General features: G+C 43.2%; 1 protein-coding gene across 1 annotated transcript in view; it reads left to right on the forward strand.

Annotated features, from left to right (window-relative positions):
- The window catches only part of LOC132774089 (vitellogenin-2-like), a 29,050-nt gene extending 25,855 nt beyond the window's left edge, over positions 1–3,195 (forward strand). Inside the window, exons 35-40 of the mRNA XM_060773843.2 lie at positions 363–543; positions 875–969; positions 1,311–1,411; positions 2,040–2,190; positions 2,331–2,492; positions 2,882–3,195. Coding sequence (XP_060629826.2) covers positions 363–543; positions 875–969; positions 1,311–1,411; positions 2,040–2,190; positions 2,331–2,492; positions 2,882–2,979 — 788 coding nt within the window. The 3' untranslated portion in view covers positions 2,980–3,195. The remainder of the gene's footprint in view (positions 1–362; positions 544–874; positions 970–1,310; positions 1,412–2,039; positions 2,191–2,330; positions 2,493–2,881) is intronic.
- The last annotated feature ends 12,186 nt before the right edge of the window (positions 3,196–15,381 follow it).

Here is a 15,381-nt window from a genome sequence, read left to right on the forward strand (position 1 = left end):
CATAATATAAAATAGCACAAACTAACAAGATTAAAAATGGAAATATACAAATATAACATTTAAGATATGTTTAACTAATACACTGAGTAATAGTAAGCAATAAAATATTAGAAGTATCAGATAATTTGTGGCAAACCCCAACACTTGCTATTGTTGACTTGAAAGAATAAATAGTAATTTAGCATTCAGAAAGAAAATCACCCTATCAAAGTTACTGGTCCAAGCTAATCTTGTCCAATCTAATTGTATTAATTTGTTTTCTTTTAAAAAATCATTATACTGTATCATAGCTGTTTACATAGCACTAAGGATCACTCCAAAAGTAGTTATTTCTCTCATTCATGTTGCTGCCTCTCTTTTAGGTATGTGTAAAGTAAGCGGTCGGACAATCCAAACTTTCCATGGACGAATCATCAGCAAAGGATTGGTTCCCGGCTGTTTTCTGGACTTGTTACAAGACTGTACCTGCCACAAAAACTTTATGGTGTTGGTTAAATATGAACCTGATAACAATATACTGGTCAATGCCACCATGGGCTACACGTAAGTATGCTCAAACATGGCAGTAAGCGAGTTTTTTCTTGGGATGAAAAAAAGAACTTGAGTCTTGCAAATCATCAAATGGGCAAAATATATCTAAATACTGTTTAGCTTTTTCAATCCAGCTTCAAGGCACTGTAATGCCTTGCCAATGCTAAGCATATGTAAATAAAAATGGTTAATTGAAACAACATGAACATAAATGAGGAGAGAGCTTCAGAGTGCTTGATAAATTTAGTTTCTTGATGATGACCTGATTTCAGTGTTGGAAAATTCAGGAATTGTGATCACAAGAGAAGATCAATGCTCTATTGCATGTTTATTTTTCTATCAGGGAGTTTGTCTTCAAGAATCATGATGGAAAATCTTTGTTAGTAATGAATGGGACCACCATACAGAGCAATGAGCCTTCCTTACGCAATCTCAGAGGTACGTACAAGACTGTATGAATGAATACCCAGATTGAACCATTTGAGTCATGATTTGAGGCAGACGGTGGCCAACAAATAGATAAACATCAATAGTTTAACTTGAGGGTAGGAGGAATACTAAATGAGTGTGGCCTGTTCCTCGGATTACAGGCTAGAAAATATTACCTAAATAGGTAACACAGATTAACAGAAAGGTTATCTCCTTTTTATTATAAAATAGACTGAAATAGACTATGGGAAGTTGATGAACAGGAATTTCCTGTTGTACAAGAGCATGAAATTTAGTTCAAAGCCCATTTTATTTGCTATAGCTAACCCCTTTCTTTGTTTAAATTGCAGAAACAAATGGTATCATTGTTACAGTAAGAGGCAACGAGATTACTCTGCAGATGGAGAAGTATGGACTGGAGCGACTGGTCTATAATGGACGTGAAGTCACGGTATGTTTCTTGTTGCAAATCATTTTCCAGACTGGAATATGATTTGCAAAGTCCCAATCCAAACTTGTGTTTTCTTTTGGCCTTCTCTCTACATCTCGTTCTCTCTCTGCATCCTGGTCAGATGTTGCCGAGGGCAACGATGGATGATGGTTTGAGATTTGATGGAGCAGCCAATCCACTTTGATTGTGTTATGCAGAACTTTAAAAGTTCTACTCAAGATTTTGGGCCTTGACACACAACCCCTCCCCATCATTTCAGCACATTAGACATCTCCTTTAAAATGGAAACAGGAACTCTGTTTTGATTCAACATCCATTGGCATAGGAAACACCAGCTGCTGCAGCCAGAAAGTATCATGGGTTTTCCTTGAGCCACAGACCCCTACTTCTTCTGTTATAACCTGCAAGAAACAATCCTTACTATTTTGAGTATATGTTTGTGTGTTGACGTGTTTGCCATTGTATTGCTATTAAGGTCTTCCCATCCTGTTTTTAGGTAGCAATGCAATCACTAACACCATACCCCCAATTCAATGTTTCCTTGGGAGACTGAATGGATGTAGCTACATTATTCCTCATCCTGAATGTAAATTAAGTTTCAATGAATGCTGTTCATCCTTTCATCAAGGTTGCGGTGACTCCTAAGATTGGATTGACCTGTGGTCTCTGTGAATTGTACGGTGGATATTCAGGACCTCTCAGAACCCCAAGTGGCTACTTGGCCAAAGATCTTGTCAGTTTTGCCCAGTCCTGGGTCGTTCCTGATGCCTTAGGTGGAAGTAAGTGGACTCTTTTGTTACAACCGACATGGCTGGTAGTTGGCGACTTTGCAGGGCTGCTAGGCAAAGTGCCTTCTCATGTTTTCTGTTCACCGGTTTTCTGTTCAAGGTTTTAAACTAACCTACTTCTTCTTTTGTAGCCTGCAAGCTGCAGCACTCAACAGTGACACATGAGAATCCAGTGCTGGCTGCAGAAGAAAATTCCCAGTGTGTTTCCAACCATCCCGTTCTGCAATGCCAAGAAGGGTGCTTGCCCACTGAAACCAGTGAGATTTCTGCCGGTTTCCACTGTGTGTCAGCTGGTAAGTCTGTGTCACATCTGCTACTCAGGACTAAAATTACTCTTCTTTCTCTTTCTTTTCCTGAAGTTACAAAGTAGATGGGCACTCTATAAACTCAGGAAACCTGGTTTAGTGCAGTGCTCAGGGCGCTATGAAGATATTTCTTGATTTTCCAAAAGAAGGGATACGGGAAAGAGTCAGAGTTCTCTCTGTGTTGCTATCTTGATCAAAATTGCCTCCCTCAATTGCTATTTGGAGGCCTCCCTTGAAACTGAAAAACATCAGAAGAGACATTGAAGAGAAAGCAAGCAAAAGTCTAGTTTGTTCTTTAGCTGTTGAGACTAAAAAAGCATTTTCCCCTACAAAACATCCATTCTGATAAATTTTCCCCTGTTTTTCTTCTTTCCTAGGGACAACTTTGCCTACTGAAATGTCAAAACTTGTTGAAAAACCTGAAGACTTTGTAGACACCGTTCGATCCCACGTGGCCTGCTCTTGTGATCAGTGAAGCGTGTATCTACTGCCAATTCTCATCTGAAGTTTAACCTGGAATATTGTTTTATGTGTGGCCCAGTCGGTCATTCCTAGGCAACTGCACATATGTTAATTTAAGTATTGTAAAAGTCCCATGAAACCCAAAGAAATGTGTCCAATCCCTATCCAAGCAAAGGGATCCATGAATGAAACTGATAATTTTCTAATAAACCCTTGCATTTAAAAAGAATATTACATTTTGTCTTCTTTATTTAATTTATGTGTCAAAGATGAGGTGTGCTTTTTGTTGTGGAAAATATTACGCTTTTTGAAAACAATAAAAGGCTTTTATTAATATTACTAGAAAGGTGGGCATAAATGGCTCAAGCCACAGAAAATAATAAATTACACCTAGTGTTAACCATGAAGCAGGAATGTAATTGTTGCTTACTATAAACACATAAAAATATCATAAATGCACTACATTTCCGCCAAGAAACCATGAGAAAGGAGAAGAGCAAACTGGGTGAGGGTTCAATTTTTCATTGAGACCAACCTCCATTTAGACATCCTTAAACTGAAAAAAACCCCACATAAACCTTTAGTTTCTCTGACTTCTAACTGAAATTTAGCATTTCCTACCCTTATAAATATATGGAATACATTACAGTCATATTTATTTGATAAAATATTACAGTATGTGCATATCTAAAAAAAAATGCTTACTCTCATCTTTTTTTTGTAATTATGACAGTTGTTGGACCCAAAGGTAGATAACACATGATCACAGTCCTGGTGTATACAAACCATTGTATGACACGCTGAATGTCATAAAACTATACGCCACTACATTTTGAAAAAGATCAATGGTTTTCACTTGCCCAAAAGAGTCTTTTGAATGAATAATGCTAAGAACCTCTGTTTTAGATCCAAGCAAAGTAATTTTAGTTTTACTTGGAAAGAAAACCATTTTACAAAACAGAACAGGAAAATATGTTCTGGAAATACTAACCTGATACATCTTTTGATTGGTTGGCAAACTAGTGGAGAAGAAGCTTTTCAAGTGTCTACAATAGTTTTTATAATTTTCATCCAAGATCATGGATGTAATATATTCCCAGTATACATCATCAGGGCTGTAGAATTATCACTGCCATAAAATGGGTTACTGTTGTGGTGTCTTGGAAGTCTCTGGCCCCCTCCACACAGCGGAATAAAATCTCACACTATCTGCTTTGAACTGGGATATATGGCAGTGTGGACTCAGATAACTCTATTCAAAGAAGATATTGCGGGATTTTCTGCCTTGATATTCTGAGTTATATGGCTGTGTGGAAGGGCCCTTTGTCTTAGTGGAATTAGTGGGTGACTCAGTCCAATGATCACATCTTAACAACAACAACAACAACAACAACATAAAGAACCCACACAATTCCCTTAAGATATCTGGGAACCCTCAGAATCAGCATTGGGAGACAAAGGACTTCATTATATAGGGCCTTTTACCCATCCTCATTATATAGGGCCTTGAGTCCCCTTAGGGGTGAGAAAAGCGGTATATAAATGCTGTAAATAAATAATAATAAATAAATAATCCTAGAATGCTGCCATGATGCAGCCAGGACAGAGCCCACTGGAACCCATCACATGACACAGGGCTACTTCTGGCAGGGTTCTACCCCGGTTCCATGCACACTGCATCTTGGCAGTGTGCTAAGAGGCAGTCCTGACTAAGCCAGGAATAATGCAGGACCAAGACAGGAGCAAACAGGAAACTACATGTGATGGTAAGGGAGCAATGTGGGGTACTGCCCAATGATTCCCCCCACTGCCCCACAGATTCTACCCACTGGCTTTAAGAATAAAACATTAGAGGGCAATTTAGAAGTTATGAAGGGATTCCAGCAAAATGTTAGAAAGCTCATCTAATTCAAGCAATTTTCTGCCAAAATGACATAATGCAAGTTAGTTTGATGCTTATTTATTTCATGTCAAAAGCATTGCATAAAATAATTTATCTAAAACTGATAAAATAAAGGGATCACAAGCTGCTAGATAGTTTTAGACCAAACTTGATGCTGAATGCAGGAATATAAAAAAGGAATTTACCAAGCTCAGGGATTATTAATTGTCTTCAAATTGACTTATAGTGACTCAGTGAAAGAGATCGTGCCATGCTGATGATCGTGCCATTACTGCTCAAGCAGGGAGCTTTAAGACGGTAGAACAGAAGCTCTCCAAAGGTCTAGGTGCTCTTACTGCCTACTACAGGGAAAACCAGCTGATCCCTAACCCATCTAAAACACAGACACATGCCTTTCATCTCAAGAACAGAGAAGCATCCCGAGCTCTGAAGATCACCTGGGAAGGAATCCCACTGGAGCATTGCACCACACCCAAATACCTGGGAGTCACTCTGGACCGTACTCTTACCTACAAGAAGCACTGTCTGAACATCAAGCAAAAAGTGGGTGCCAGAAACAATATCATACAAAAGCTGACTGGCAAAACCTGGGGATCACAACCAGATACAGTGCGTTGTGCTACTCTGCTGCTGAGTATGCATGCCCAGTGTGGAACACATCTCACCATACTAAAACAGTGGGACATGCCGCATTATCATGGCGTGTCTGCGCCCTACCCCACTGGAGAAATTACACTGCTTAGCCGGTATTGCACCACCTGACATCTGCCAGGAAGTAGCAGCCAATAGTGAAAGGACCAAGGCAGAGACATCTCCAGCTCATCCCCTGTTTGGGTATTAGCCAGCACGTCAACGACTTACATCTAAAAATAGTTTTCTAAGATCTACAGAGACACTCGTTGGAACACCTCAGCAAGCAAGATTCCAAAAGTGGCAGGCTCAAACCCAGAACCTCAACCAATGGCTGATACCAAATGAGAGACTCCCTCCTGGGCACACAGAGGACTGGGTGACCTGGAAGGTACTGAACAGACTGCGCTCTGGCACCACAAAATGCAGAACCAACCTTCAGAAATGGGGCTACAAAGTGGAGTCCTCGACATGCGAGTGTGGAGAGGAGCAAACCACTGGCCACCTGCTGCAATGCAACCTGAGCCCTGCCACATGCGCCATGGAGGACCTTCTTGCAGCGACACCAGAAGCACTCCAGGTGGCCAGATACTGGTCAAAGGACATTAACCAACTACCAAACTCACAAGTTTTGTATTTTGTCTGTTTGTTTGCTTTGTTCTGTTAGAAATGTAATATAATGGACTGGTTGCTCTGACACGACAAATATAAATATATAAATGAAAGAGAGACCTTCAAGTCACCTTATCAACAGTCCTGTTCAGGTCTTGCAGTCTTAGGGACATGACTTCCTTGATTGTATCTATCCACCTGTAATGCAGTTCTTCTGTCCCTTGAGCAATCTCCATGGAAGGTGCTCTAACCTCGCCAGGAACAGATTGGATTTGCACAGGTGAACAGTCAACAAAGAAATTTAATTTAATCTATCTATATCTGTATATATAATAAAGAAGAGTGTTTGTATCGGACAGAGGAATTGTGGAGGGCGGTGTATGTGCCAGCGTTCTGATTGGCTGCCGCTGTGGTGCTATTTGCATATGGTCTCTGATTGGCCAGCTTCAAGAGGAGCCCCTGGTGGAGAAGAGGGTTCATGGTAGAAACAGGGCATGACAGAAGGAAATTTGCATATGATCTCTGATTGGCCAGCCTCAAATCCAACATTCCGAGATGAGAAAGAGAGGAAAGGAAAGGCCCGGGGCTGGGTCAGAACACTACCAATATAGACCGAAATAGGCACACAGAGCCCCCATGACCCACTCTACATCCTACTGCAGTTTGGAGGACTATGAACCATGGATGATGGGACTTGCAGTACCACCACTCACATTCTGAGACCGCTGTTAACCTTATCCAATGACTGATCAGGACCAAACTTCGCACAGAGACCTCTCATGACCCACTTTACGTCCTGGTGTGGTTTGGCCGGGGATGGACCGTGGATTATGGGACTTGCAGTACCATTGCTCAATTCTTCAGACCACTGCAACCCTCATCCAATTACCAATAAATACCAAACTTGCCACACTGAGTCTCCATGACGCACTCTACATCCAGGTGCAGTTTGAAGGAGGATGCACCATGGACGATGGGACTTGCAATACCTGCACTCCCTTCCTAAGACCATTATAACTGCCAACAATGATGGATCAGGATCACAATTTACACAGAGAGCCCGCATAACTCACTCTACATCCTGGTGCGGTTTGGAAGAATTTGACAATGGATGATGGGACTTGCAGTCACTTCACTCACTTCCTGAGACCACTGAGACCCTCGCCAATGACTCATCAAGACTAAACTTGGCACATGGAGCTTCAATGACCCACTTTACATCCTGGAGCAGTTTGGAGGACCACAGACCATGGATGATGGGACTTCAAGTACCTCCACTACCCAAGACTGCTGCAAAACTCATCTAATGACCAATCAAGACCAAAGTTGGCACACAGAGCCCCCATGACCCACTCTACATCCTGCTGCAGTTTTGGAGAAGGGTGGACCATGGATGATGGAACTTCCAGTACCTTCACTCACATTCTGAGACCTCTGCAAACCTCATCCAATGATGGATCAAGACCAAACTTGGCACATAGACCTCTCATGACCCACTTTCCGTCCTGGTGTTATTTGGAAAACTTTGGAGATGGATGATGGGACTTGCAGTACCTTTGCTCACTTCCTGAGACCACTGAGACCCTCGCCAATGACTAAACAAGACTAAACTTGGCACATGGAGCTCCAATGACCCACTCTACATCCTGCTGCAATTTGGAGGAGGACAGACCATGGATGATGGGACTTCAAGTACCTACACTCCCTTCCGAAGATTGCTGCAACCCTCTTCTAATGACCAATCAAGACCACACTTGGCACACAGAGCCCCCATGATCCACTCTACATCCTGCTGCAGTTTGAAAGGAGATGGACTTTGGATGATGGGACTTGCAGTACCTTCACTCACTTACTGACATCACTGCCACCCTCATCTAATGACTGATAAAGACCAAACTTGGCACACAGAGCCCCCATGACCCACTCTATATCCTGCTGCTGTTTGTAGGAGGATGGGCCATGGATGATGGGACTTCAAGTACCTTCACTCACTTCCTGAAAATAATGCAGCCATTATCCAAAGACCAATAAAGACCAAACTTGGCATACAGAACCGCCATTACCCACTTTCTCTAATAACCCGGGCAACGCCGGGTCCCCAAGCTAGTCTATATCTATATATATAATAAAAGTCAAAACTTGTATGCGGAGGACAAAAGTGTGGCGGTGTATGTGCTTGCTTTCTGATTGGCTGCCACTGTGGTCTCTGATTGGCCAGCCTGAAAGTTCAAAGATTCCGATTGGCTGGGCAGTGGTGCTATTTGCATATGGTCTCTGATTGGCCAGCTTCAAGAGGAGCCCCTGGTGGAGAAAAGAGTTCATGACAGAAACGGAGTCATGAGAAGGAAATTTGCATATGGTCTCTGATTGGCCAGCCTCAAATCCAACATTCCGAGATGACAAAGAGAGGAAAGGAAAGGCCGGTTGCTGGGTCAGAACACTCCCAATACAGACCGAAATAGGCACACAGAGCCCCCATGACTCATTCTACATCCTACTGCAGTTTGGAGGACTATGAACCATGGATGATGGGACTTGCAGTACCACCACTCACATTCTGAGACCGCTGTTAACCTTATCCAATGACTGATCAGGACCAAATTTCACACAGAGACCTCTCATGACCCACTTTACGTCCTGGTGTGGTTTGGCCAAGATGGACCGTGGATTATGGGACTTGCAGTACCATTGCTCAATTCTTCAGACCACCGCAACCCTCATCCAATTACCGATAAATACCAAACTTGGCACACTGAGTCTCCATGACGCACTCTACATCCAGGTGCAGTTTGAGGGAGGATGCACCATGGACGATGGAACTTGCAATACCTGCACTCCCTTCCTAAGACCATTACAACTGCCAACAATGATGGATCAGGACCACAATTTACACAGAGAGTCTGCATGACCCACTCTACATCCTGGTGCGGTTAGGAAAAATTTGTCAATGGATGATGGGACTTGCAGTCACTTCATTCACTTCCTGAGACCACTGACTGATCAAGACCAAATTTGGCACACAGAGTCCCCATGACCCACTCTACATCCTGGTGCACTTTCGAGGAGGACAGACCATGGATGATGGGACTTCAAGTACCTCCACTCCCCAAGACTGCTGCAACCCTCACCTAATGTCCGATCAAGACCAAACTTGGCACACAGAGCCCCCATGACCCACTCTACATCCTGCTGCAGTTTTGGAGGAGGACGGACAATGGATGATGTGACTTCCAGTACCTTCACTCACATTCTGATACCTCTGCAAACCTCATGCAATGACTAATCAAGACCAAACTTGGCACATAGACCTCTCACGACCCAGTTTACGTCCTGGTGTCATTTGGAAAAAATGGAGATGGATGATGGGACTTGCAGTAACCTCACTCACTTTCTGAGACCACTGAGACCCTCGCCAATGACTAATCAAGACCAAACTTGGCACACGGAGCCCCAATGACCCACTCTACACCCTGGTGCAGTTTGGAGGACAGACCATGGATGATGGGACTTCAAATACCTCCATGCCCTTCCCAAGATTGCTGCAACCCTCATCTAATGACCGATCAAGCCCAAACTTGGCACACACAGCCCCCATGACCCACCCTACATCCCGGTGCTGTTTGAAGGATGGACGATGGATGATGGGACTTGCAGTACATTCACTCACTTCCTGAAACCATAGCGAAACTCATTCAAAAACCAATAAAGACCAAACTTGGCACATAGAGCCCCCATGGTCAACTCAACATTCTGGTGAGGTTTGGGGGAGTACAGACTATGGATGATGGGACTTCAAGTACCTCCACTCACTTCCCAAGACCTCTGCAACACTCATCTAATGACCGATCAAGTCCAAACTTGGCACACAAAACCCCCATGACCAACTCTCCATCCTGGAGCAGTTTGGAGGGGGATGGACCACAGATAATGGGACTCACAGTACCTTCACTAACTTCCTGAGACCACTGCGAGCCATATAAATAAGACATAAAGACCAATCTTGATACACAATGCCTTTCTCAAATAACCCGGGCAGCGCCGGGTCCCCAAGCTAGTATATAATAAAAGAGAGTGTTTGTGGGCGAGGGAGGACAGAGGGAGGACGTAGGTAGGAGTTTGTGGCAGCTTTCTGATTGGCTGCCACTGTGGTGCTATTTGCATATGGCCTCTGATTGGCCAGCCTGAAAGTTCCAAGATTCTCAAGTGGCTGAGAGGGGAAAGGAAATCTGCATATGGTTTCTGATTGGTCAACCTCAACAGGGCCCCCTGGTGGCAAAGAGGGTTAATGACAGCTGCAGGGACATGAGAGAAGGAAATTTGCATATGGTTTCTGATTGGCCTTCTGGTAAGTCCTTGCAGGCCTTCTAGGTTGCCTTCTCCCAGCTAGGCCCCAAAAGAGGCAGCCATCTTCCCTCTTCTACATTGTGTCCAAGAAGGCAGCTTCTGACTGGGTGATCTGAAAAAGCATTGTCCTTCTACAAGGTAAGGCACTACATTATTCCAATGAAAGCAGAGAAAAACAATAATTATATTTTTAATGATGCCTTTTTATGCTTCTGAACATTTCTGGCCCCAAAGCCCCCTCACCTCGGCCTCCTTTGACCCTTCTGCCAAATCCTTGCAGGCCTTCTAGGTTGCCTTTTCCTACCTAGGCCCCAAAAGAGGCAGCCATCTTCCCTCTTCTTCCAGTGTAGATCTCTCATGACCCACTTTACGCCCTGGTGTGCTTTGACCGGGGATGGACCATGGATTATGGGACTTGCAGTACCTTCGCTTCATTCCAGAGACCTCCGCAATCCTCATCCAATTACCAATACAGACCACACTTGGCACACTGCGTCTCCATGATGCACTCAAAATCCTGCTGCGGTTTGGAGGAGGATGCACCATGGATGATGGGACTTGCAATACCTGCACTCCCTTCCTAAGACCATTACAACTGACAACAATGATGGATCAAGACCACAATTTACACAGAGAACCCGCATGACCCACTCTACATCCTGTTGCGGTTTGGAAGAATTTGACAATGGGTGATGGGACTTGCAGTCACTTCACTCAATTCCTGAGACCACTGAGACCCTCACCAATGACTAATCAAGACCAAACTTGGCACACAGAGTCCCCATGATCCACTCTATAACCTGGTGCACTTTTGTGGAGGACAGACCATGGATGATGGGACTTCAAGTACCTCCACTCCTTTCCCAAGACTGCTGCAACCCTCATCTAATGTCCGATCAAGACCAAACTTCGCACACATAGCCGCCATGATCCACTCTACATCCCGATGATGGGACTTCCAGTGCTCTTCAGGGCAGTGTGGGCCACTAATGATGGGATTTGCAGTACCTTCACCCGATTCACTTTTCACAGAACAAGTACCTTCACCCGATTCACTTCTCACAGAACATTGTAGCCCCTACAAATCACAGACCACGCCCAAACTTGGCACACAAAGTACTCATGACCCACTCTACATCCTGATTCAGTTCTAAGGGGGATGGACCATGGATGATGGGACTTGCAGTATCTTTACTCACTTACTGAAACCACTGCGACCCTCATCCAATGACCAATCAAGGCCAAATTGGCACACAGAGCCCCCATCACCCACTCTACATCCTGGTGAACTTTCAAGGACAGACCATGGATGATGGGACTTCAAGTACCTCTACTACCCAAGACTGCTGCAACCTACATCTAATGACCAATCAAGACCAAACTTGGCACACAGAGCCCCCATGACCCACTCTACATATTGCTGAAGTTTTGGAGGAGGGTTGACCATTGATGATGGGACTTTCAGTACCTTCACTCACATTCTGAGACCTCTGCAAACCTCATCCAATGATGGATCAAGACCAAACTTGGCACATAGACCTCTCATGACCCACTTTACGTCCTGGTGTTGTTTGGAAAAATTTGGAGATGGATGATGGGACTTGCAGTACCTTTGCTCATTTCCTGAGACCACTGAGACCCTCGCCAATGACTCATCAAGACTAAACTTGCCACATGCAGCTCTAATGACCCACTCTACATCCTGCTGCAGTTTGGAGGAGGACAGACCATGGATGATGGGACTTCAAGTACCTCCACTCCCTTCCAAAGATTGCTGCAACCCTCTTCTAATGACCAATCAAGACCACACTTGGCACACAGAGCCCCCATGATCCACTCTACATCCTGCTGCAGTTTGAAAGGGGATGGACTTTGGATGATGGAACTTGCAGTACCTTCACTCACTTACTGACACCACTGACACCCTCATCTAATGACTGATCAAGACCAAACTTGGCACACAGAGCCCCCATGACCCACTCTATATCCTGCTGCTGTTTGTAGGAGGATGGCCCATGGATGATGGGACTTCAAGTACCTTCACTCACTTCCTGAAAATAATGCTGCCATTATCCAAAGACCAATAAAGACCAAACTTGGCATACAGAACCACCATTACCCACTTTCTCTAATAACCCGGGCAACGCCGGGTCCCCAAGCTAGTAAATAAATAAAAGTCAAAATTCTAACTCCTCCTGGGACTAAAGGTTTGTAAGAAAAAGTTGGAGGCTTGACTGGACTGTGGTTCTTGCTTACTTTTGTCTTCTTCTGTGCCCTTTCTTCCTTGTCTTCCATACACCAATTGTAGCACCAATTCTAAACATGCAATGTGTTTGCCACATTCCTTTCACAGTCAATCCTTGGGAGATTCTCCTGAGAAACATGGTATGTTTCCTCAACAACAGATCTATTTAAAACATCTCGAAAAACACTATTGCTTTCCCCCACAGAAATAACAGACTCACACAAAGATTCCTCGACCTCATCCTCAAAGGATGAGGCTTCACAGGCCTTAACAACAACTCTAAATCCTGCACCAGTTTAATTTGGAAATTTGACTTTGATATTCCCTTCAAAATTATTGGGTAAATGACGGACAGAGGTCTAAGGAGACATCATTTGGAATTTACAGATCCAAAAAAGCTTCACTTTAAAGAAGTATGTCATGGAGACCATAAATTATTTTTTTCAATAACAAAACATCTGAAAAAAAATCAGATAATGGTTAAAACAAGTAAAGTACTAAATTAAAGGGTTAGTGCATTGTGTCTTGTTGTTCTGGGAAATGGCTAAATCACTTAACTTCTCCTCCCTGATCAATCCTCTTTAGGAGCAATAAATCGGAGCAGGACAAGAAATAATCAATAAGTAAAAAAAATCGAAGTTGCCAAGAAATAATAACCCATCTATAAGATTCAGGAAGGAGCAAGAATACAGAGGATGGAAGCAATTTGAGTGAAAGAAGAACCAGAGGAGACAAGATGGTACTATGTGAAAGGAAAACAAGAAGATACAACAAAATTAGAGATGAGAAAAACTAAAGACCTCATCAGGGCTTGTGAAGAGTCCTAGAATGCTTCCTCATCAGTGCAGCAACAGATGGACATGCTGCCCATCCTACGACATTGTTTGACTTCTGGCAGAGGCACTGCCCATAATTGGAGTGGAAGTGTCATACAACGCTTTCCTCCCAACACGGGGACCTGCCCGTGTTGTGCTGGCTCCAATAGATCCAGAAGAGATCCTCTCTGTTCAGGTGACACTTCCCCTGTGTGATGGGGGAAGCAACACTGTGAGGGAGCAGCACATGGAGTGACAGATTCACCACATTCCCCGTCTATTTAGCGACAAAGCAGGACACTTCACCTGGCTCAGGCCAGATAAGGTTGTAAAAAATGGACAAAAACAACTAAAACAAGAATTCCAAGCCAACCTTGCCAGAAAGATAGCACCATTCCAAGAAGAGATTAAACTGTTTCAATGGCAGACATAAGCAAATTTATACAGGCCACAAAATAAATGAGGAAAAAAAAATTAAAATGCTAAATTTAAATATAAGCCAGAAAGAGCAGTTGTAGCAGAAAATAATATCAAAGATTTCAAAGATTGTCTTAGCTTTAAACATTTAAAAGTCCTTCTGACAAAAATGTATCTCATCCAATTTACAAACATTATAAAATAATATATCTCTATACACACAAAAAGATAAACAAATGGACCAAATTACAGCTAATAGCAGCTGTTAAAGCACACATTCTTCTTAATTTTTTATTTCTATTTAGTACAATTTCCCTAAAATACATAAGGAATTTTTTAGGAAATGGCAAAAATATATTGAAAATTTTATTGCAGGAGGAAAATCTTTGAACTTTGTGAACAGCTTTAAATATGCTCACTCTTCCAGAGGAAGCCTTGCAATACCAAATCTGGAACTATATTGTGATGCATTTCAATGAGTTCAACTAGAGAAATTCATTAAGGATAATAAGTTTATTGCTCTGGTACAGGTGATTAAAATCTCACATGAACTGCTTTGAACTGGGATACATGGAATTGTGGACTCAGGGCCCTTCCGCACAGCCCTATATCCCAGAATATCAAGGCAGAAAATCCCACAATATCTGCTTTGAACTGAGTTATCTGAGTCCACACTCAGATAATGTGGGATTTCCTGCCTTGATATTCTGAGATATAGGGCTATGTGGAAGGGCCCTCAGACCCAGTTCAAAGTAGATATTGTGGCTTATTCCGCCCTGATATTCTAGTGCTTCACCAAGGACAAATCACTGAATCGCAGACAAAGTGGGGTAACAGCGCTGTGATAGTGTGGTGTAGAAGGACCCTTGGAGTTTGGAGAAACCTGAAAATGAGTCCAGTGTTTCTCACTCTAGATTTATAGGCAGGAGATAATAGTAAGCCTTTCCAGATCCCCTTCTAGATCATCGGGGGAAGGGGACATATTTCCTAGAAAACCTTGAAAACAAAAGGAGTTCCAGTCTTTCTGTGAACCCAAAATTCACAATTATTGCAGCTTAATCCACCCTCAAGGGACAAGGAAAGGTCCTCGGTTTTCCTAGCCACCCACTTGCCTCTTTTCAGTTTGCAAAATATGTGCTTTGTTGTTGTTCTCCAAAACCTCTTTGTTTGCCCGACTCCATAATCCGTGCTTTTTTTCTTGAAAGCAACTCCCTTTTCCGTCTGAAAGGACTTGTTTCCAGGTCCGTATTGCCTGGGAGAGTGCTGGATAATAACTTCCATTCAGCAAGTCGCGGGGCAAGACATGAAAACAGTCAATTGGGTTCAGGCCCCCCTCAAGAGTGCCCCTCGGGGATTCGCGCTAAACAAAATATTTCAGAGGAGCTCTACTAATGACTTCGGTACTTGTAAGTAAGAATAAAGATTTGGAAGATAATAATCTTATATTAC

The sequence above is a fragment of the Anolis sagrei genome, chromosome 4 (assembly GCF_037176765.1).
Source record: "Anolis sagrei isolate rAnoSag1 chromosome 4, rAnoSag1.mat, whole genome shotgun sequence".
NCBI lineage: Eukaryota > Metazoa > Chordata > Lepidosauria > Squamata > Dactyloidae > Anolis > Anolis sagrei.